Source organism: Pongo abelii, chromosome 2 (assembly GCF_028885655.2).
Source record: "Pongo abelii isolate AG06213 chromosome 2, NHGRI_mPonAbe1-v2.0_pri, whole genome shotgun sequence".
NCBI lineage: Eukaryota > Metazoa > Chordata > Mammalia > Primates > Hominidae > Pongo > Pongo abelii.
The window spans coordinates 111742641-111766261 of NC_085928.1; the positions used below are offsets into that span (position 1 = coordinate 111742641).

The window sequence follows — 23621 nt, forward strand, 5'->3', positions numbered from 1 at the left end:
TTCGGTGAAAGAGACAGGGTAGAGTGCGCTTACTCCATCTTAACCAGAACCAGACCTCTGTTGAAATTGCATTTCTTTAACTGCTAGAGTTCATGATTTTCACAGTGATCCTTTACTATCACCACCCCCGTCACCCTCCTGACACACAACCTATTAAAGGAGCCAGGGAGCAAAGTGTACCATCTTGGTGCTGAATGGGGCCTGTCTCCCTCTAGATACTCCAGGGCTCCAGGTCTGTTCTGAGCCTTTTCTCTTGGTGTGTCCTTGTCTTCTTCAGCAGACGTGAGATTCCAAGGGCAGCTACTCCTAGTTGCCCCACTCACTGCCTCGCCCAGGCTGGCAGGAGCAAGCCTGGGCTGAGGTGATTTGAAAGCCATCAAGTGCCTGTTTGCTTTCTACCAGTTGTCACCCTTCTTCTTGTTCTGAGGCATATGATGGTCATGTTAAAAAGTAGGGCTAAAAAACAGGACTGCCAGTTACTCCCTGCTACAGTGTCAGAAGTGTTCAGGAAACTTGCAGACCGTCTGACCACATCTGCCATTGCACAGATGGGGGAGCTGCACTCCAGAGAGGGCAAGGGACTGTCAGGGCTACCCACCTAGTCAGTGACCATGCTGGACTAGCTCCCGCTGCTTGCCTTCCACACAGCTGCCATACCATGCAACTTCCCCATTCACATCCTCCAGCCACCTTCCACAGCCTCCTTCCCTTGCCCACTGCAAGTAGCCTTCCAGCTACTCTGGAGTCCTTGATGGTCCTCAGATACTCTAAGCACATTCCACCTCCAGACCTTTGTACTTGCCATTTCCTCTGCTTCGAATGTTCTTCCTAGGTGAGAGCACTCTTCATGGTTTGAGCCCTCAGTTCATTCACTCAGGTCTCTCTTCACACATCACCTCCTCAGAGAGCCTTTCCTGGCCACTCCATCTAAAATAGCATCACCTCCCTCGTTCTTACCCCCTTGCCCAGCTCCAGTGTATTTCCTAGCACTTATTCCTCCTACATATTAGAATACATATTTATTTCTTTGATGTTTTAAATTATCTGTCTTCCCTACTTGAATGTAAACTCCATAAGTCTTTTTTATCTACCACTGAATCCCTAATACTAAGAGGACCCAGCACTTGGTAGAAAATAAATACTTGCTAAATGAATGTATGCCTTTCTATTGGGTAGGTGTTACCACCAAATTCTAAGAAACAACCACATAATCTCAGCAGCAGTAAGCATTTATTTAGCTTAAACATCTGGGGGTTGGTTGGGGATTGGCCGATCTAGGCCAGGCTTGGCTAGGTTGGTTCCACTTTGTTCAACATGTCTCTCTTCTATTCTTGAGACCAGCCAGCCAGGTATGTTCTTCCTGTGGAGAGGGCATAAGCAAACACAGCCAGTTTAACTGCACGAGTGCTTTTCAAGCCTCTACCTTATCTGCACCTTATCTGTTAACATGCTATTGGCCAAAGCAAGCCAAATGGTTGAGCCCAGAGTCATAGAAGGCCCAAGGGGACTACATCCTGCTCATTAGAGGGCACAGCAAAATTACAGGGATATGGATATAATCCTATCACTGAGGATTACATGAAGCATCGGAGTGATAAACCTGAGTCTCACAGAATTAAAACTTTGCTTTCTGTTTTAATCATTTTCCTAGAACATACTGAACCTCTGAGTGGCTGCATTTCCACTCATTGGAGTTGGGTCCCAGGGCTGCTAGGTATATGGTGACCCTCCTAAGCTAGTGCCCCTTTATGAGCATTAATGCCAAGCAGCTTTAGCTTTTAAGACCCTGGTGCTGTTGGTGGTGGGGCATGAGTTTGATGTGTATGCCTGTGTTTTTAATTGACCTCACCATTCCTTTCATTTTAGGGACAGCCGGTGTAGCCGGAGACGTGGTCGCCACCAAAATTGTGGAGCTGTCAAAAAAGAACCGGCTGTTGATGGCAGAATCAGAGGGTGCAAAAACCAGGGTGAAGCAGCTGACCAATCGCATCCAGGAGCTGGAGCGGGAAGTGAGGGGCCTTGGTCATTCTCCCTCTGGATGGGACTCCTAGCATGGGCAAGAGGGAACCTCCCTAGCTTCTCCATATGTAGCCAGGAGAGCTGAAGTTGGAAGGTTAAGAGGCTTTCTCAAGTCACGCAGTATATGGTGGTGCTGCATTTTAAATCCAATTCTGTTGCCCTCCAACAGGCTTCTTGGTGTCTCTGGCCTCATCTGTTCACTGTAACCTGAAATCCACCATTCTTTTATGCCCCGCCTCCTAGACTATTGTTGGAACTTCAGGAGACAGATTATGAGTGTAGCATTATTATTTATTAAGCTGTTAGTAAACCCTTGGGCTACTTTTATAGTGCGATTAGGGAATGGGTCAGACAATCAATTAAACCCTCTCCATTCCAGAGCGGTTTCTAAAAGAGAATACTGCCATTAATGATCCTAAAGTGAGCTAAAAGGACACACCACCAAGATAGGTAACCACACACACAATGGCACCAAAGTGCTTTCCTTGGGCTGCACAATCGCTGAGCAGAGTATTAAGCACGAGGTTTGCTTTTTCAGCTGCAGACAGCCCTGACCAGGCTGTCAGCCAAGGGGGCTACCGACGCAGGAGCCAAGCCACCAAGGGCCCAGATGGGAGACAGAGCATTGGTATGAATTCTCTTCTGTGCTGGGGAGTCTGTGAGGCAGCCATGAGCCTGGGCCTCCCCTCCTCCATGGGTGTGTAGGTACCTCTACCCAGGGTCCACCCCCAACCCCCAACCCCACTGCCGAGCCAGGTGCCCATTGTCTACCATTGCTGCATCCTCAGAGCAGACATCAGAGAACAGTACCGAGTGTATGGCCTGAGGCCAAGAATGCCGTGTCAGAAGCCATGGAGGGTGTAGCTCCAATTCTGTCTCCAGAAAGGAAGGCTGGGAGGAGCCTGAGAACCCTGGAACACTAGAGCCTGAGGACCAAGAGGGAAGGCCTGGTCCAACTGACCTCCCACTGTCAGCCCAGCCATCTCCTGTACAGCATCCTCACTGGGGACACATCCAGCCTCCACCTTACTTCAGGGACAGGGAGCTCACTACTGCCCAGTGGAATCCTGTTCTTTGTGGGGCAGTTCATATTATGAACACTTTCCCCTTCGTGGAGCTCCAAATCTACAGAGTAAAAGTGGCTATTGGAAATGGGGACTTGTTCCCCAGAGCCCATTTTACTAAACCAGTGACAGTTCATGAAACTCAAGAGGTGGGAATTGCAGCTCCATGAAAGGAAGTCAGTCTGACCTAGTGGGTTGGTTTATCCCCAAATCAGACGGTAAATAGCATCAGAGTCTAAAGAACATTCCAGGAGGCTTTACCAAGGGTTTTCTTGGGAAGCCAGGCCAGTTGGTGAGAGAGGCAGCCAAGCCCCAGGACTCCCAATTTGGTGCTTGTTTTCTAGCCCCATCTTCCCTGCTGCCTACACCTCGGGATCAGACTGCCCTGTGCCTTCCTCGAGGACAATTCAGTCCTCGCTGTGCAGTGATGGGCCCCTCAGGTTCCGGGGTGGATGGGCCCCTCAGGTTCCGGGGTGAATGTGCCTCCTCAAGAGTAGTCTTGTGTAAACCTGTCTCATTGCTGGGGAAGTAGAAGAGGGGCTCTGCCCTCTACAGGGGCTGGACTGAGTATTCTTCAGAGTCTTTGCTGGCTTCAGGGGACACTGCTAAGCTGCCCCTGGTTTATTCCATGCATTGAGCACCTCCACATTCCCAACTAGGGCTGCTCTGGATAGGAAACTGCTTGTTCAGCCTGATGGGATTTTCTAAGCCCTGTGACACAGAGAATCAAAAATAGAGCCTCGACCAGGTGAGGTGGCTCATGCCCATAATCCCAGCACTTTGGGAGGCTGAGGCTGGTGGATCACTTGAGGCCAGGAGTTCGAGACCAGCCTGGCCAACATGGTAAAGCACCATCTCTAGTAAAAATACAAAAATTAGCCAGGCATGGTGGCAAACGCCTATAATCCCAGCTACTCAGGAGGCTGAGGCATGAGAATCGCTTGAACCTGGGAGGCAGAGTTTGCAGTGAGCTGAGATCGCGCCACTGCACTCCAGCCTGGGCGACAGAGTGAGACTGTGTCTCAAAACAAACAAACAAACAAAAAAACAAACAACAACAGCAACCACCAAAAAAAAAACAGAGGCTCTGTCTATGGAGAATCCCAGAGGAGGAATGAGGAGTCATTCGAAGGCAGGATGTGGACAGGGCCTTCAGAGATGGCCCCAGTGCTCTAAGCTCACAGGGGAGTCCACCCTCCATTAAGGTTGCAGCTGGAGGGTGGGACGGAGGAGGGCGTCCCTGAGCTGGCCTTACTGGAGAAGGAAGATGGGGAAGGTGAACTGAGTGTCAGCTGGATAACATTTGACTGCAGCCCAGAGCTCACACGGGAGAAAAGGGGAATGTAAGCCAAAAAAGCTGGCGTGAAGTCACCCATAGAGGGAGCCCTTGAATGGCAGCTGGAGCAGGAGTTTTGACTTTATTCTGTGGCCACAGGGAGCCTGGGAGGTTCCAGGTTCTGAGAGAAGAGGGTGTGATGGGCTGCAGGTCTCAATTCATCAGCACCACGTGTTCTCCCTGGCATCTCCTGATCAGAGCCAGAGCAAAAGCAATGTTCCCCCTCATAGGCTGCTCAGGGTGGCCCAAGCCCGAGCCACACTCCAGAGGCCTGCAGGCTCAATCCACATTCCAACCCTAGGCCTCCAAAGCACATTCCAGAGTGGCGCTGAACACCCTTCCCTCTGCTTGGGGATTCAGGAGGCTGTGATGTGAGCGGCATTGGCATTATCTGCTCCCCATGGACTGCATTTTAGTTATTTTCTCAAAGAAAACAGCCTCGGGAAGGGGAGGGAGTGTACCCATACCCAGGTCCCCCACAAAGCCTGTGGAATTTTGCTCTGGGCAGAAAGAACTCTGAAATGGCTTAGAGGTAGGATTAGCTCAGCTGCCTAAGCCAGGAGGACGGGGCCTGATCCAGCCCTCTCCAGAACACCATCTAGCCCTCAGCCCACTTGCCAGCTGCCCACTCAAGTCAGGCTAGGCCTGCCAGCATTGCCCTCCATCAGGACCTGCCCCAGACAGCACCCTTGACATGTGTTGTCCTAGCAACCCTCACAGGTTCCCTGGAGATTGGCATTACATATCCCCATTTTACAGATGAGAAAATGTGGCTTGGACAGGGCATCACTGCCCAGGTTCTAGAGCCAGATCCAATCTGTATGCTTTTTCCATGCTCTGAGCAGATCAAAGAGATGCTGCAGGGTCACTGCAGCCATATGGAAGCACATGTACTCCCACAGCTCTCAGCACCCCCACTGTCAGGGCCACTGGGGCTCATGGCACTGGAGATCTGACAGGCAGGGTGGGGCATGGCAGGGGGTGGAGGGGTGTTGCTTCCCAACCCAGGGCAGATTCAAAGCCACACATTCAACAGGAGAACAGGCAGGCACCCAACAGAGTATGCAGGGATGGCAGGCGGCCAGACAGGAGGAAGAATACAGAACAAAATATACTTTGAAAAAAAAGGATGGCCGGGCACGGTGGCTCACACCTGTAATCCCAGCACTTTGGGAGGCCAAGGCAGTTGGATTACCTGAGGTCTGGAGTTCAAGATCAGCCTGGCCAACATGGTGAAACCCCATCTCTATTAAAAAATATACAGAAATTAGCCAGGCATGGTGGCGGGCACCTGTAATCCCAGCTACTCGGGAGGCTGAGGCAGGAGAATCGCTTCAACCCGGGGGGACGGAGTTTGCAGTGAGCTGAGATTATGTTTCATGTAAGTTCCGAGTTGGCACATTCTGTTCACGTTGGCTGTTCTCTTTAGCCTGATGGTGGTGCTCTGAGGAAGCGGAACAGGAAAGTATTTGTATACCCATTCAATAGATGAGGACACTGGATGAGGCCAGAGTTTCTGGACCAGGTGTTCATGTCTAGTTTCTTTGGCCAGTGGTTTTTAGCTGGGCTTCCCAGAGCCTCTGGGGTCCATGGAACTTCCTGGACCCAGTATACTTGGATCTGTCTTTCACACTAGCATTCACAGGAGATTTTGTTTGTGCCTGCTAGAGAAAGGTCAGAAAGCCACTGTAGTACCAGCCCTGCTTCCTGAAGTTCAGCTACTCTGCCCTGTTGGGGCAGCAGCAGAGGCCTCAGCATCATTGCCTGATGGGATGCTCAGCCTGACAACCAACGTTCCTGTGGCCACAATGCCCAGCATTAGCAGCAGCTTAAATTGGAAGAGTCAGCCAGGGCAGGGGAAGGACGAGTGTTCTTTCTAATCCCACCTGTGTCGCCCCAACCAGCTGTATGCCTGAAGGCAAATTACCTCCCCTCTCTGGGCCTTATTTTCATCATTATGGAAGGGGTTTGAATGGGCTGACCTTGAAGGTCCCTTTGTCAAATATCTATGAGTCACAGGAGTGTCTATTGAAGACAGAGAAGTAGTCAGCCCATTTAAGAAAAATTTCCATCCAGATAGTTTAAATAAAACATTGGGTTAAAAAAAAAAGACATTGCTAAGAGTTTCAGCAGGCAGTTTTCATGGTTGCTGTAGTTCTTCAAGCCACAGAGATGAGCATTTGGAAATTAAAATGGGTCCTTATTTCTATTCAGTGGTCACTGCTAGGAAAGAGAGCCCAAGGCCCCTCAGCTGTCAAAAGACCAAGGCCCAAGCTGACGATTCTGGGAGAGGCAGACCCTGAATTAGGATGCCATGGCTCTCCTGCCACGCTGGGCTTGCCTTCTGGGAATAATGTGGTTTCCTCTTTATTCTGAGTGAAGATGGATTAGCTGTGATGCCAGTCTCTGAGCACAGCAGCGGGTCCACACCCAGGAAATGTCTGGGAGGCGTGGAGCCTGCCGCTTCCTCCAGATGCTTCACCTCTAGGGTGAAGCTCTAGGTTCACCTCTAGTGTTCACCTCTAGGGTGAACACTCTGCAAAAAGCTCAGTCCCAAAGTTAAGCTGCCGGGATTCAAATCCAGGTTCCACCTTTATTAACCAGGTAGCCCAAGTAGAGGACTTACCTTCCACCACCCTCTATTTCGCATCTATAAAGGGCTTACAAGAGAACCTACCTCACAGGGGTTTATGAGGATTAAATGAGTTCTTCCATGTCAAACACTTAGCACAGTGCCTGGCACAGACTTGGATAAATGGGGGCTATAATTACTATTCCCATGTAGGCAATAAATGACTACTTTATCTCCTGTCCTTCCCAACCAGCTGGAGACCCCAGAGGTGAAGGCCCTGCAGGACAGGCTGGCGGCCACCAACTTGAAGATGAGTGACCTCCGCAACCAGATCCAGTCTGTGAAGCAGGAGCTGCGGATGGCACAGAAGGTCTTTCAGAGCCAGGGCTTGGGACTTCTTGTGTGGCTGGGGCTGGACTTGGGAAGAGCACGGCTGGTACAGTGGATTCCATTCTGGAGCCGTGAGTGCTCAGTCCCTTGAGCACACTGCTTGCTCTGGGTCAGGCTCCAGTTCCAGTCCTTCCTCCCACCAGCCCTTGGTCCATACCCATTTGGTGGGCAGAGTCGCTGGCTACTTGAGCTTGCCACCCCCACCCCCGCAGCATACATGCCCTTGTGGTGCCTTCCCAGCTCTAGACTGAGGAGGACAGCGCTGTCCACCCAGGGAGAGTCCATTAAGCCTTCCCTGCACTACTTGTGCCCCAGTAGATCCTGGGTCTCCCCTTAATGTCACCCTTACTTAACTTGAAAGCCTGCTAACACCTGCCTTCTGCTCTGCTATCTGTAACAGAAAATGAATAGGTTACTTGTGTATTAAAGGACCCTTTCAAAGGAAAATGCTCAGACTTGGGACACAGGCCCAGCTGGTTCGTTATTTATTTTTATTTACATAGCGAATTCTCTGGCATTTGTCTTCCCTGCTGGAACCACTCAGACTGGCCAAGATTTCCAAAACAGTGTTCTATTGTGGAAACAAGCGCCAGAGACTTGGTACGCTGGATTGGGTTTCTGTGACAGGCTTCAGAGGGGCCCAGGTCACAAGCTGGAGCGTATTGTTTCTGCCTCAAAGCCTTGAGGTTGGGCCTGAGTGCTACACTTCAACAACCGCAAAGCTGGGCTCTTCTTGGACCACAGCGCCCCAACTGACATTCAGTAGCCCACCTTTTGCTGCACTCAGAGGTCCACTTGTCTGTGGCTTTTCACAAGGGCCAGGGTCCTGTGGCAATGTACTTCCTATAGCCAGAATTAGCTCAGCACTAGGTGACAGGTGAGTGGGTTAAGGAAGCAGGAGTTGGTCAGTTTTGTGGTTCAGTTATCCCAGAATATGTCAAGAGCAAGGGGCCCTATCTGAGCATTGCTGACAGTTTCTTGGCTGCTCTAAGCATTGCTAAGAAATGCCAGGGATGATGGGTTTACTACTTTCCCAGGGAGAGCTGCCCTTGGGACATGGAAAACTGACCTTTGAGGGCTATGCTCTGAGATGGGAAGAAGATTGTGTAGGTGAAGGCTGCTTCTGAATATGCTTCTAAATATGCAGCAGCATCAGGGTCTGGTGGAGCCCTCTCTTTTGGCCACACTGAAGGCCCTGCCTTATTTCAGGTTTTGGCCAGTGAGGTTGGGGAAGATGTCAATGTCCAGCAGCTGCTATCCTCACCAGGGACCTGGAGGGGTCGGGCTCAACAAATTCTTGTTTTGCAGAGCAAGGTGAGTGAGTCATCAGACTTCTCCTGGCCTGAACAAAGGATTTAAAATGCCTCAGAAAGACCTGCCCTGACCCCCTTAGAGACCTAAGCACACAGTACCCAAAAAAAGGCCTTTAGGTCTCACAGTGCACTCATGCAGGGCTGTTGTTTTACCTTCTCGCCAACCAGCCTGATTTTAATTTGTTATTTAATGAACAAGCTCTTATATAACACTTACCACATGCCAGGCACTGGAGCTTAACAAATGCCAACGCCTTTGGTTTGATTTATTTTACTCCAGGCATCTTTTTTTTGTCCTAGTTTATGTAAATTTGCGTGACTGTTGTAATTGTAAGCTTTTTCCAGTTTTGTCCAGATGCTTGTAGTCTTTTGAAAGTTTTAATTACCCAATAAAAACTTAGCCTTGTCTCCCTCTTTATTGTCTGAATATTTTGGAGCATACCAAAAGCAGCTAACAGCAGGGGCTCTGGAGCCACACTGCTCAGATTCAAATCCCAGCTCTCCACTCACCAGCTGTGTGACCTTAAGCAAGTTGCTTTAGCTCTGTGCCTCAGTTTCCTGATCTGTATAACGGGGATAATAACGATGCCTACCCCACAGGATTGTTGGGAGAATTGAGTCAATACTTGTAAAGTGCTCAGCACAGGGCCTGGCATGGAGGAAGCACTGTATAAAAGTTAGGTGTGGGTTCTTTTCCCTTTGTCCCTTCAAACTGAGAAACATGTGAGAAGGTGTGTGATGTCCACTGTTTGCCAAGCATATCACCCTTGTTCCCAGGGACTTTGAGAGTCACAGTGGCATTTATCCTCAGTGTCTCCCATGGGATCCTTGAAGCCAACATAAAGGGGGAAAAACTCCAAGAAGCTAATAGATGATAGTGCATGGCCTTGGGGTTCAAGATACCTTAGTTTACGTTTGGCCACTGGTCTGCCAACTCTGACCTTGGGCAAACCCCTTCATCTTCCTATGTCTTCATCTTCACACCTGTGAAATGGGGTAACATAAAATAACATTTGTAAAGCACCTAGGACAGTGCCTGACCATAATAAGCACAAAACAACTTACTTCTTATTGTCATTAAGTTATATGTCAAATTCTTTTTTTTTGGGGACGGAGTCTCGCTCTATCGCCCAGGCTGGAATGCAGTGGTGCAATCTCGGCTCACTGCAAGTTCCGCCTCCCAGGTTCATGCCATTCTCCTGCCTCAGCCTCCCGAGTAGCTGAGACTACAGGCGCCTGCCACCACGCCCGGCTAATTTTTTGTATTTTTAGTAGAGACAGGGTTTCACTGTGTTAGTCAGGATGGTCTCGATCTCCTGACCTCGTGATCTGCCTGCCTCGGCTTCCCAAAGTACTGGGATTACAGGCATGAGCCACCACGCCCGGCCCTGTATGTCAGATTCTTAAAGGTAACAGTGTTCTTTAATGATTAAATGGAATTGCCTCACAGCGCCACACGAGGGCACTGGTGGGTGCCTTCAAAGCTGTGTTCCTGCCCTTTGTCAGGGAGCCTAGCGAATTGTGCTTCCTTTCCTGGCTCGAGTTTACCAACGTTGTTTTGTCATTTGGTTGTGTTGACAGGGAAATCAGGGTCAGAAGGACCCTAGGAGTTGTCTGCTTCTACCCTAGCGTTATAAGGGTGATAAGGGCATTGTTCTGTGGGATGACAACTACCTGCCACTTGCTGAAGGCCCACTTGTGCCAGGCTGTGTTGACAGCTTCACCTAGACCATCTTGGGGTTTTGCAAAGTTACCTAATCCTAAAAATAACCTGTAGTATTTAAAATGCAGATTCCAAGTCCCTTCCCCTAGAACTGTAGTTTGTTGATCTGGAGTAAGCACCAAGATTTGTCAGTCCAAGAAGAACCTCGGAGGATTCTCAGGCTCAGACAACTTCACAATACTGAATCCTCATAACAGTGTTAGGCAGGGTGTACTCTTAGGCCCATCTTACAGATGAGGGAACTGAGATTCAGAGAGTTACCTGTGCGCAGTCACACAGTCTGTGAGGCTTTGAGCCAGTCTCTCTGTTTCCAAACCCTGCCTTCCCCTCTGCAGTATCTCCTGTAAGTGACTGCCATCTTTCGAGAAGCCCACCCAGTCTTAGGTGGTCTGTCTGTTAGAAAGTTCCTCCTTGCCCAGCACTTTGGGAGGCTGAGGTGGGCAGATCGCTTGAGCCCAGGAGTTCAAGACCAGCCTGGGCAACATGGTGAAACCCCGTCTCTACCAAATATATATATATATATATAATTATCCAGGCACAGTTGCCTGTGTCTGTGGTCCCAGCTGCTTAGGAGGCTGAGCTGGGAGGATTGCTTGAGCCCGGGAGGCAGAGGTTACAGTGAGCCATGATTGCACCACTGCACTCCAATCAGGGCAACAGAGCAAGACCCTGTCTCTAAAATAAATAAATAAATAAGAAAGTTCTTTCTTGAACTGAGACCTGCCATCCTATCCCTCCCTGGTTCCTGGGGCCACAGGTCTGCTTTCCAGCCTCAAACAGCCCCTCAGAGATAGGGTGATTTTTCTCATTCACCTTTTTTCTAAGCTGAACTTCCCTGGCGTCTTCCAATGTGTTGCTCAAGATGCCAGCTCAGATCGTCCCCCACCCCTAGTCCTCCTCAGATGGGGCTACCACAGCCATCTAGAGAGGTGGTTCCATCTTCAGTCCGTGGGGTCTTCTATCACACTTCTGAGTAGAAGAGGCTGGCTGCAGACCCATTGTGGAACGACGAGTTTTACCATCCTCAGGTTCGAGAGCTTGAGAAGCAATTGGGCCAGGCCCGGAGCCAGTCTGCGGGAACAGCCAGTGATGAGTTGTCTGTCTATCCAGACCCAAGGAAGCTGTCGGCACAGGAGAAAAACCTGCTGAGGATCCGCAGCCTGGAAAGGGAAAAACAGGAAGGCTTGGAGGTAACGTGTGCCTGAGGAGGTCAGCCGGGCATGTGGGAACGAGAGATCATGATGGTGCCTGCAAGGGCTCTGAGGCACATGTGGTCAGAAGTCTGAGCCACCCCTTCTAGGCAGGAGACACCTGAGGACCTGGATCACCTCTGCATGTTCCTCATGTCCTGTCAAACCAACCTGAGCTGCCTGACTGGGACCTCACTGTGAGCCCATTTAATGAACTTTTCGTGGCCCCATCCTAGCTGTTTTGGAGGTGCTGTACCTGAAATTCTCATTGTAAAAGGGAGAGGGAGAGGGTCACGGCCCCAGAAGTATGATAGGGTTAGATGGGGCTTAAAGGAGGAAAGTTCCAGGCTGATGAAAGAGGTGGGCAGGCTAGACTCAACACCAGGGGCCGCATCTCACTGCTGCATTGGGAGTGTCAGAACTCTAACTCTACCAGGTTTAAGCAACAAAGAGAAGTTATTGGCCCATGTAAATGAACAATCCAGAGGTGGCCTAGCTTCAGGTGCAGATTGGGGCCTTGCTCTCAGCACTTTCTCCTGGGTTGGCTTCACTCTCTTCCACAGGGACCCTGGGTAGTCCCAGCTTCTCTCCTCCAGTGCAGCCTCCACAGACAAAGGGTTTCTCTTTCCCAGTAATTCCAACAAAGTCCCAGAATTGAGTGTCTTTGGTCTAGCCTGGGTTATGTGACCATCCTTGAGCCCATCACAGTGGCCAAGAGTACAGGGTGTTTTGATTGGTCAAGCTTCAGATACCTGCCCCAAGGTTTGAGGGGATGAGTTAGCCTCCCCAAACTTGCAATGAGAGTGGGGAGTAGGGGGCCACTTTAAAGAAGGTAGCAGAAGCAGCATGAAGAGGTGCAGGCAGGCCATACAACAGGCCCATGTCGTGGCCCTGGCAGTGAGCTACCTAACAGTGAGGACTTGCCTTTTCATCTGGAGACTTTTGCCTGTGAGCACCAACTCTGGGTTAGGCCCTGTGTTAGGAATGCTGTAACCATGACCACGCTGCACCTCCCAGCGCTGTAGACCATCAGCTGTGAGGAGGGAAACAGTGAGACCACAGAGGTGGGCAGGGCCTGCTGGGCTTTGTATGCCAGCCAGGACTTTTGGCCTGTATCTTGAAGGCTGTGGAGAACCACCAAACGGTTTTTGTTTTTTTTAGATGGAGTCTTGCTCTGTTGCCCAGGCTGGAGTGCAATGGTGTGATTTTGGCTCACTGCAACCTCCGCCTCCGGGGTTCAAGTGGTTCTCCTGCCTCAGCCTCCCAAGTAGCTGGGATTACAGGCACCTGCCACCACGCCCGGCTAATTTTTATATTTTTAGTAGAGACGGGGTTTCACTATGTTGGTCAGGCTGGTCTCGAATTCCTAACCTCAGGTGATCCACCTGCCTCAGCCTCCCAAAGTGCTGGGATTACAGGTGTGAGCCATTTGCCCAGCCCACCAAAGGGTTTTAAGTTGTGGAGGGAGGTGGTCAGCTGTGCATTTGGGAAAGGTCACATGGTTGGAGCAAGAGGAGGAATGGGTTGGAAGAGGAATGGAAGGCAGAATAGTAATCCTGGAGACATGACCAAGGATCTTTGCCAAGATAGTGGACTGTCATGGAAGGGCCAGACACCTGGGACAGTGAGGACAGACTTTCTAGGGCTCAAGGACTGATTGGACTTGGAAGAAAGACGAGGAGGAAGAGTTATAAAGGACTTCTAGGGAGTATAGTGGGTGGGTAAGGGAGACAGGGTGGGTTCAAGAGGAGAAAGGGAGTTGAGATTTGGAAATGTTGGGTTTGAAATGCACCTAGCTTGAACTTACATGTTAGTGCAGAACAGATTATGTTGAACAGTTGGGCTGACCATAAGCTGCAATGGCGGGTGGAAGGAAACAGCTTCCTGCATGCATTCCCTCTGCCAGGCACCCATAAGAGCCTGGAGTGTGTAGGCAGGAGAGCAACAGGTGAGTAATGGCTGCCTCCCTGCAAAGGGTTCGTGTCCTATAGATTCATGTTTTACTTGTTTTGCATTTCTATAATTCACTTCATCAAGTATATGAAAATACTTTTCCAGCAAAAATTCACCCTCAGGATCAAGCAGGTGATGTCACCCACTGCCCAAGCTCCTCCTCAATGTCTCCATCTTGTCTTTATGGGTTTGCCTAATCTAGCCTCTGCCCCTTTACTCACTGTGCTCCAGCCACACACCTTCTACCCCAGGGCCTTTGCTCTTCCCCTCATCTCCTTCAGTCTCTGCTCAGATGCCACCTTTTCAGAAAGGCCTTCCCTGACCATATCCTTCTCGCTATTCCTGTTTCCTACTTTCAAATTAGCGTTTGTCACTATTTGACATTATCTGTCTCCTCCATTAGGATTATCAGCTCCTTGAGGACAAGGACTGTTTTGCTTTTTGCTGTCCCCCAGCATCTATAACAATACTAAGCCCACAGTAGGCCCTCAGGAAACACTTGAGAATGAAGGGATGAGTGAATGAGAGACTCCGAAGATGTGTGCTGCATGTGAGTTTCCAGTTGGTAGCTGACAAAGCAAGGTGCTGTCAGGGGTTGTGCCAAATGATCATGGAGGAAGTGGGAGAAAAGACCCTCCTTTCTCACTCTAGCTCCTGGTGGTGCAAGGTGCTGCAGTTGGAACCTAGCCTAGCACTCTTTTTCTAAAGTATGGCTTTTCTCTTTTCCCCTGCTTGGGGAGGGGCTTAGGGGTAGGACTGGCTGTGCTCTCTGGAGGACACACGCAGTTGGCCGGCGGCTTTCCTCTCATGTGCTAGGAAGCCTGTGTCTCAGGCTGAGGTTGGGAGTGCTGTCATCCGTTAGTGCTGTCATGTGCTAGGGCAAGGGTGGGAGGCTGCTGGCCACCTGATATCCCTGAGAGGCCTGGGCTGGGAGTCAGGGCCCTGGCTCTAGTGACTTGCTCTGTGGCATTCAACAAGCACCCCACCCCCAGCCCCGGGCCTTGCCGTTGAGTAGGAGCCAGGGAGCAGATGTGGCCAAGGTCCCACACAGCCCTGCTGCCCATGCCCTCACTTTCTAATTATAGAAACTTGCCAGTGAGCGGGATGCCCTCCAGAGAGAGCTTGAAGAGCTAAAAAAGAAGTTTGAGGGCATGAGGTCTCGGAACAAGCTGCTGTCGAGTGAGATGAAGACCCTCAAGAGTCAGATGGGAACCCTGGTGGAGAAGGGCCGGCATGATGACGAGCTCATCGACGCCCTCATGGTATGGCCCCACCACTCAGGCAGGGCGAGAGCCAGGGGTGGTTCCCCAAAGGATGGGCCCCAGCCATGGCCAGAGTGAGCCCTCACTCACCCCTCAATGCCACCTGTGTAACCCCAAAGCCCATTGCGTCCAGATGGCCCCCAGCACCAAAGCCCTGCGCCAGGGACAGGAGCAGCTCAGGGAGGCTGCCTGAGGGCAGGTAGGGGGCTGTGATGGAGCAGCACCAGGCACAAGGCACTGGGCCTATGGACCCCAAAAGAGACAGAAATGTATTGGGGGAAGGAGGTGGGATTATACCCTGGGTTATTTTTCAGCAAGGAATGAAAGGGACAAGAGGAGCCAGTACCAGTTCTTATCTCTGTGGTGGCACAGAGCCCTTCTTCTTCTGGGCGTGTTATGATGCTTAGTCCCCAACATAACTTCCAGGATCATGTATTTTAATCCCACTTCACAGATGGGGAAACTAAGACTCAAATTCATTAGATAACTCATCTAAGACCATACAACTGAGTTCAAAGCAGGTTTACCTGACTATAAAAACTTCCTGGATTAAACGTATCTCAAAATAATAAGAGCTATTTATGACAAACCCACAGCCAATATCATACTGAATGGGCAAAAACTGGAAGCATTCCCTTTGAAAACCAGCACAGGACAAGGATGCCCTCTCTCACCGTTCCTATTCAACATAGTGTTGGAAGTTCTGGCCAGGGCAATCAGGCAAGAGAAATAAATAAAGGGTATTCAAATGGGAAATGAGGAAGTCAAATTGTTCCTGTTTGCAGATGACATGACTGTATATTTAGAAAACCCCATCTTCTCAGCCCCAAATCTCCTTAAGCTGATGAGCAACTTCAGCAGTCTCAGGATACAAAATCAATGTGCAAAAATCCCAAGCATTCCTATACACCAATAACAGACAAACAGAGAGTCAACTCATGAGTGAACTCCCATACACAATTGCTTCAAAAAGAATAAAATACCTAGGAATCAAACTTAAAAGGGATGTGAAGAACCTCTTCAAGGGGAACTACAAACCACTGCTCAATGAAATAAAAGAGGACACAAACAAATGGAAGAATATTCCATGCTCATGGATAGGAAGAGTCAATATCATGAAAATGGCCATACTGCCCAAAGTAATTTATAGATTCAGTGCCATCCCCATCAAGCTACCAATGACTTCCTTCAGAGAACTGGAAAAAACTACTTTAAAGTTCATATGGAATCAAAATAGAGCCCGCATTGCCAAGACAATCCTAAGCAAAAAGAACAAAGCTGGAGGGATCACAGTACCTGACTTCAAACTGTACTACAAGGCTACAGTAACCAAAACAGCATGGTACTGGTACCAAAACAGATATATAGACAAATGGAACAGAACAGAGGCCTCAGAAATAACACCACACATCTACAACCATCTGATCTTTGACAAACCTGACAAAACAAGAAATGGGGGAAGGATTCCCTGTTTAATAAATGGTGCTGGGAAAACTGGCTAGCCATATGTAGAAAGCTGAAACTGGATCCCTTCCTTACACCTTGTACAAAAATTAATTCAAGATGGATTAAAGACTTAAATGTTAGACCTAAGACCATAAAAACCCTAGAAGAAAAGCTAGGCAATACCATTCAGGACACAGGCATGGGCAAGGACTTCATGACTAAAACACCAAAAGGAATGGCAACAAAAGCCAAAATAGACAAATGGGATCTAATTAAACTAAAGAGCTTCTGCATGGCAAAAGAAACTACCATCAGAGTGAACAGGCAACCTACAGAATGGGAGAAAATTTTTGCAATCTACCCATCTGACAAAGGGCTAATATCCAGAATCTACAAAGAACTCAAACAAATTTACAAGAAAAAAACAACCCCATCAAAAAGTGGGCAAAGGATATGAACAGACGCTTCTCAAAAGAAGACATCTATGCAGCCAACAGACACATGAAAAATGCTAATCATCACTGGTCAACAGAGAAATGCAAATCAAAATCACAATGAGATACCATCTCACACCAGTTAGAATGGCAATCATTAAAAAGTCAGGAAACAACAGATGCTGGAGAGGATGTGGAGAAATAGGAATGCTTTTACACTGTTGGTGGGACTGTCAGCTAGTTCAACCACTGTGGAAGACCGTGTGGCAATTCCTCAAGGATCTAGAACTAGAAATACCATTTGATCCAGCAATCCCATTACTGGGTATATACCCAAAGGATTATAAATCATGCTACTATAAAGACGCATGCACACGTATGTTTACTGCGGCACTATCCACAATAGCAAAGACTTGGAACCAACCCAAATGTCCATCAGTGATAGACTGGATTAAGAAAATGTGGCACATATATACCATGGAATAATATGCAGCCATAAAAAGGACGAGTTCATGTCCTTTGCAGGGACATAGATGAAGCTGGAAACCATCATTCTCAGCAAACTGTCACAAGGACAGAAAACCAAACACTGCATGTTCTCACTCCTCGGTGGGAATTGAACAATGAGATCACTTGGACACAGGCCGGGGAACATCACACACCAGGGCCTGTCGGCAGGTGGGGGGCTGGGGGAGGGAGAGCATTAGGAGAAATACCTAATGTAAACGATGAGTTGATGGGTGCAGCAAACCAACATGGCATATGTATACCTATGTATCAAACCTGCACGTTGTATAAAACTTATGTATAAAACAACAACAACAACAAAAACAAAAACTTCCTTGGTTAGTAAGGCCATACTGCTTTCCTAACCCTACAGCTTGGACTTTTCTCTGTGGGACCTGAGGCACCAAAGTTTGGTGTCAGATTCCAAGTTGTGCCTGCAGGCCCGGGGGGGTGATCGTGTCTGGCTTGGCTGGGGTGTCTGGGGGGTGCTGGCTCAGGCACCTACCCATGATCATGATCATGATCACTTTACATGACAGGGTGGTGGGCGGGGCACAGAAGACCTGAAATCTAGGCCTGCCTCTGTCAGTATCTCAGTGTGTGACCATAGGCCAGTCGCATCCCCTCTCTGAGGCTCAGCAGCCAGTTTTAAAAATAAGTTGCAGGGCTGGATGTCCTCTGAGGTCCCTGCATGTCACCATTCTTTGTCATTGAAGGTGGCATGATGAGAGCTGCAAACTAGCCCGTCATGCTATTCACCAGCAATATGCCCTTGGGCTTTCTGGGCCTCAGTTTCCTCCACTCTGAGGTGAAGACAACAGCCCCCACCTGTTCCAAGTCACTGACATTGTCCTTTCTGTTGGCCCCAGGCAGGAAGCCTTTGCCCAGGAGTCTCCTTGAGGGCTTTTCCTTGGGATGAGGCTTCAGTCAGGTGCTAATGGATCCCTGGCAGGGGTCCAGGTACTGCCTCCAAGGGCAGTCTCCCAGCCAAGCGGGATCAGGCTTTCCTTTTAGCTAAATATCTCCCCCACCGGGTGAGGAGTCACCATCTGATCTGCTTTCTGTTGTCTGAGAGCCCCTTGGATCTTCTTGGCCCCAAACTCAGAGAAGAAAGTTGAGGACAGGAAAAGTGCATGGTCCCCACCTGCCTGGTTTGACATCCCCTGATGGCAGGCAAGGAAGGTGTTCCTGCCTCTTGAGGGAACAGGATCCCACTGTTAGGTTCCTGCAGGCTGCTTTGGGGTGAGGGAGGCAGTCTGTTCTTGTCCTTCCCGGCCCAAAGGGCCATGGCTGACTCCACCTGCCCTCCTGCCTGGCCCCCCAGGACCAGCTGAAGCAGCTACAGGAAATCCTAGGCAGCCTGAGTCTGCAGGAAGAGAAGATGCGAGTGTCCCAGCACCACCTGGACCAGCAACTGAACAGCGAGGCTCAGCAGAGCAACAGCCTAGTCGCCCAGCTGCAGGCCATGGTGGCTGAGCGGGAGGCCAAAGTGCGGCAGCTGGAGATGGAGATCGGACAACTCAATGTGCACGTGAGTAGGGCACTGGCACAGCCCCCGAACCCATTTTCAAGCTGGGCAAGTCCATCCAGCTCCTTCCACTTCTTTCCACTTGCCTTAGCTCAGGCCAGACTTCATCCTTCCTGGCTCCACTTTGGCCACCTGTGTCTCTCTGGCTCCCCAACCCATTCTGCACACAAACCTGATTGTGTCCTTGCTCTACTTAAACTCTGTTCATGGCTTAACTGTCACCCTCCACCTCACCTGGTTCTCAAGGACCCAGGCACCTTCCAGTTTACCCTCTCCCATCCCCAGCTGTGGCCTTATCCTCAGGATTCAAGATGGTGGCACTGGCTCCAGCAGCAGGATGAGAGAAGGAAAGCCACACTTCTTCATTCAGCTTCCAGGCACCGCGTGACTAACTCTTGCTGCCACCCCTCCTGGATCTTCTCTTCACCCCTCCCCTTTCCCCACACTCTGCTACCCAGGCACCACTCAGCTCCTCACATAGCCCTGCTTGCTCCGCACTCCCTCCCCTCCTCCCCCACGGCCCCAGTCTGGCCAGCTGCCCCTCAGCCTTTAGGTCTTACCTAGTCAGGAGCTCCTTCAGGAAGCCCCGGGACCCGTGTTCTGTGTTGTGTGCCCCTCCTAGGCACTCTCCTAACTCCCTGTGCACCCCCAAACCAAACTTCTCTCACACTGTGTAGTCATTTTCCTGTTTTCTCCCCTGCACTCTCTGTGAGGGAGCACAGACCGTGGTGCCTCAGTGCCTGGCACTGGAGCAAGCACACAGTAGATGCTCAATAAATGCTTGTCTAAGGCATGAGCTTGTAAAGATATTTTGTCTTGGAAGGTGTGTTGAGGGCACAGCTTGGGGCTGCTAGGAGTCAGGCACCTTCACCTCCCTGGGGTGGTGGTGGGGCTGGGTGGTGGCCTTGGGGAGAATTTCCTGACAGGCATGCAGGTCTCCCAGTGACAAAGGAGCCTTGCAGCCTCTGGCCCACTGGGAAATTGACTGGCTCAGCCAAAGGCATGTTGCAAAGCAGCCCTGCTCTTTGTTTCTGGGGATCTGTGGTTTGTTCAGAGGTGAGAGCCCAAGAGCCCCTCGGCCCTGCCTCAGGCTGGCATTGGCTGACCAGCCTGGTTTGTCTTGTAGCCTCTATTCCCACAGGCCAGGGTAGCCTGGGGCCCCAGGATTGGCTGTGACAAAGTGCTGTGAGGCTGAAGGGGAGCCTGGGGGCACGAGGAAGTCTGGGAACAGAGCACATATGGCAGTGAGTGGGGACTCACCCTGCTCCCCATCCTGGCTCACTGGGGAGGGAAGTCTGAAGGGGTACACAGAAACATTCCAGCATCTTCACCTCACCACCACTGTCCTTTCTCCAGGCGCAAAGGAGAAGACCGTTCCTACCTCCGAGGTCACCAGCTGAATGGGGGCCAAGCATTACCCACCAGACTTAAGTCGGCACACGTTTCGAGTTTTCTCAAAATGGGTGGGGCTGGGGGACAAGCCAGGTTGTTAGGGGCTTACACCAGTTGTCCACTGTGGTGGCCTGACCTCCTGCTGGGGGTCCTCTAATGTTCCTTTCCAGTCCAGCCCCAGCAAGTATCCAGAAGAGGAAGGGGTTGAGGGAGGGGTGGGGGCCTGGCAGGCTTAGCCTTCACCCAAGGCTGCCTGCCCTCACTGAGTCCCTGCCAGCCTCTCTGGCTGCGGGTGTCTGGAAGGTCCAGGTGTTCCAGCTGAGGAAGGCAGCTTGCCTCAAGTCACACCTGGTGTTCAGCCACATGTGGGTGGGGCCGCCTGGAGAAGTGGACCCACTCAGAGACGTCAGTCTCTGACCTGCCCCGCCATGCACCTCCCTCTGGAACCTGAATGTAGAACAGCTTCCTGGCCCAGTCACCGTCCTCACACCATGTAGCTTTCCTTCTGAAGAGAGGCATTATTAGATGTCATTATCATGCAAGTAGTGCCTTCACCAAACAGGCCTCGCTTTTCACTCCTGAAAAGAAGCCTCTTTCATATCCTCTGAAAGCCCCGAAATCAAGCCAAGGTCCCCTCCTGCCTTCTCTAGGCCTCTGAGCCAAAGCCCTGAGGATGGAACCCACATCTGTTCCTACAGTATCTTCAGAATAAAGGAGTGAGTGAGGGGTCCAGTGGTCACGAGGTCAGCCCTGCCTATACCCAGTTCCTGGAGGACCCAGGCCTGACCAAGTCCCCGGCCTCAGCAGGCGATCATGTTGGCAGGCTTGGATCTTCTCGGTAAGAAAACAATGGGAGGGAGGGGTTGGAAAGTGAACATTAATTATTCAGAAGAAAGGTTGTTTCTTGCTACCTCTGATGGGAAGCCACGGGTGCAATTTTAAGATGACTATGTTGTTGTTCTTCCAGTACGTGGGCCTCTCCTATGACATTAACTCTGCATCTGCAGAAATGAGCCGGTTAGGCCCAGATTTTATCACTTCAAGAGCTTGCTGGTTGCAGCTCTCTGTAAGAGCCTCTCTGAACTGGCCTCAAAAGTTTTCTGCCCCTGGCGCCCTCAAACAGATCCGTGTTGGGTTGTTCAAGGCTCTAGTGTCTCCTGTTCTGTCTCATTTTGAGCAAACAAGAGTTCTGGAAAGAAGGGCAGCAAATCCACAGGACTGCTGCAAGGGTTTCCTGGACCCCGCTGGCCACTGCTCCACCTCACATGCAGAGGTGAGGCCCAGCAGGGCCTGGTCTGCCTTCCCAGGCTGATGGGCCCCTTCCGCCTTTACACAGCTCTGTGACCAGCCTGGGCCACACACTGGTGGAATCTGCTCTCACGAGGCCTTCCCTGCCCAGTCCCCACAGGACCTCACCTAGGTATGGACCCCCGACCCCCGGACTCTCACAGTTTTTTCCCATTCTTGATTGCTCAACCAGTATTGCCATCCCATTAAAAGGAGGGGAAACTGAGGCCAGGCAAAGTCCAGGGACTCTTCCAAGGTTACATAAAGAGAGGGAGGATCAGGGAAGTCCTGTCCAAGATGATAGAGTAAGCAGCTTCAGAACTAGAATCTTGGCCTCTGACTCCCAGGCTAGGGTTCTTACCTGCTACCCGAGAATTAACCTGAGGAACCTTCCTGGGCCTGGCTTCTAGCACCTTCCCTCACCTTCTCTTGCTCATTGAGAATCAGCCTCTAAGGGGAGAATTTCACATGATATGGGTTCCCACTGATATCCCCTCAGCCCTCGGGTCCCCTCTTTGTTGATAGAATCAAGCCAGAGGGTGTAAATGGGCCCTTTGTTCCTACTGCCAGCCCATAGACAAAGGACAGCATTGTCCTGCCTCTAAGCCCTGTCCTGAGCCCTGCCCACTGTCCACTGGAGCCATGCTCCTGCTGTCAGCACTCCCCACCCTGACCCCTCAGGCAGGTCAGCTCAGGTTCCAGGCAAAGCCTCCAAGTGGCCCCAGTCCCTCATCTCTGTGGCTCCAGGCAAACTGGTCCTTCTCTGGGCTGCTATCCCCGAAAAGTGGGGGACAGCATGCTGCTGACACTTGGCAGCATAGGGTCTGTGGGCCAAAGCTGCCCCACCCATCAGGCTGGGGTCACAAAGGCACTTGGGGAGAGTGGGCTGACACTGAGCCACAAGGCATGTGCCACACTCCTGAGGGTGGGAGGTCTTGTCACAGCACAGGGAGAATGGGGAGGCTCTGCCTCTCTGAGGTTTTAGTCACAGTAATGAGAGCAGGAAGATGGACAAGATGACCCCTTAGAGTCCCTTCCAGGCCGGTGTGGCTGTGACCTCTGCGCCACACAGAAATACAGGAGCTGCTGTGTGCCTTGGCTGCCCAGACTGCTGGTTCCCAGGCTTGTTTCTTCCACAACACACAAATACTTACTGAACTCAACCATGTGTGGGCCCTACCCTCATGGAGCTTACAGTCCCCTCCCACAGGTGACAGGACAGGAATTCACAGGGCAGAGTGATCCCAGAGAGTATGTCTATTCAGACTGGCATGGTTTGAACCCATTCCCTTCAGGTGACTCTGGTGGGGTGCCTGGGAGGAGGGCAGAGTGAAGAATCGGCCCTTTGCTCCTGCTCCTCCTTTTCCCACATTATAGAACTGGGGAGATGAATGGGGCTTTCCAAACTGCAGTGCACACACAGAGCCCCTGCGGATCAGCCAGGTCAAGTGCGGGTTCTGATTCAGCAGGTCTGGGGTAGAGCCTGGGATTCTGCATTTCTAACAAGCTGCTAGGAGATGCCAGAGCTACCGATTCGGAGACCACTTGTAGTAGCAAGGCCTTAGAGCATATTTAGGAGTCAAGGAGGGGTCTGCAGTTCTCGGAGCCCATCCAACCACCCCTCTCAATGTTTAGTGGGGGAACTGGGGCCAAGAGAGAGGAAGAGATCTGCGCAAGACCACAGAGAAGTCAGCCCTCAGGATCACATGCCCCAGCCCAGTTCTCAGTACACTGCCCAGCTCTGCAGCCTTCCCTATGCCCTGTACTGCTAGAAAAGTAAGCTCAGGGTCTCACTGGGAAAAGTGGGGGCACAGTGGAGAGCAGCTTGGAACTCACATGTGGGCTCTGGGGGGTTGAAGTTGAGGGGCAGAGTTTACCTCCTGTCCTGGCTCCAGCCAGCAGGTAAGGGGCTGGTAGGCAGGCCCAGTGGTAAGAGGGAAGCAGTGATGGGTTGGCTTAGGGCTGGAGAAAATTGAACAAATCACAAAGCCAAATGCCCAGGCTCCAGGAAAGTGGGCTGGGCTTGGGGAACCAAGCCAGAAGATGCAGGAGGGCTGGGAGAGACTGGCAGGGACACAGAGACTGGGCACACCTGACACTGGGTAGGGCAGCCAGGCCCCAAAGGCCACACAGATACCCAGGGCACCCCAGGTCCCCAAGAGCCACCTGCCACAGCACCAGACTAATTCCAGGCCCCCACAGGGC

The 23621-nt window shown here is 50.9% G+C and overlaps 1 protein-coding gene and 1 long non-coding RNA gene across 8 annotated transcripts in view; one reads left to right on the top strand and one right to left on the bottom strand.

Moving 5' to 3' along the window:
- The window catches only part of CCDC13 (coiled-coil domain containing 13), a 64835-nt gene that overhangs the window by 18814 nt on the left and 22400 nt on the right, over nt 1–23621 (top strand). Inside the window, exons 4-12 of one of the 2 annotated variants that reach the window (XM_002813873.6) lie at nt 1867–2009; nt 2558–2647; nt 7245–7361; nt 8591–8695; nt 11446–11607; nt 14646–14822; nt 18534–18740; nt 20828–20967; nt 21466–21549. In XM_002813873.6, the coding sequence (XP_002813919.2) occupies nt 1867–2009; nt 2558–2647; nt 7245–7361; nt 8591–8695; nt 11446–11607; nt 14646–14822; nt 18534–18740; nt 20828–20967; nt 21466–21549 (1225 nt within the window). The remainder of the gene's footprint in view (nt 1–1866; nt 2010–2557; nt 2648–7244; nt 7362–8590; nt 8696–11445; nt 11608–14645; nt 14823–18533; nt 18741–20827; nt 20968–21465; nt 21550–23621) is intronic. The other variant, XM_054552221.2, reaches the window with a different exon arrangement.
- LOC103890202 (uncharacterized) lies at nt 1213–22235 on the bottom strand. Of its 6 annotated transcripts, XR_008523767.1 has the most exons (5): nt 13415–14974; nt 11231–11577; nt 9598–9678; nt 5711–7772; nt 1213–1360 (listed from the first exon to the last, which is right to left on the bottom strand). It is a non-coding gene; the product is annotated as an uncharacterized LOC103890202 (long non-coding RNA). The 6 variants fall into 6 exon arrangements; XR_008523769.1 differs by lacking the exons at nt 5711–7772; nt 13415–14974 and adding an exon at nt 21778–22225; XR_008523770.2 differs by lacking the exon at nt 5711–7772 and having other exon boundaries at nt 1216–1360; nt 13415–14958.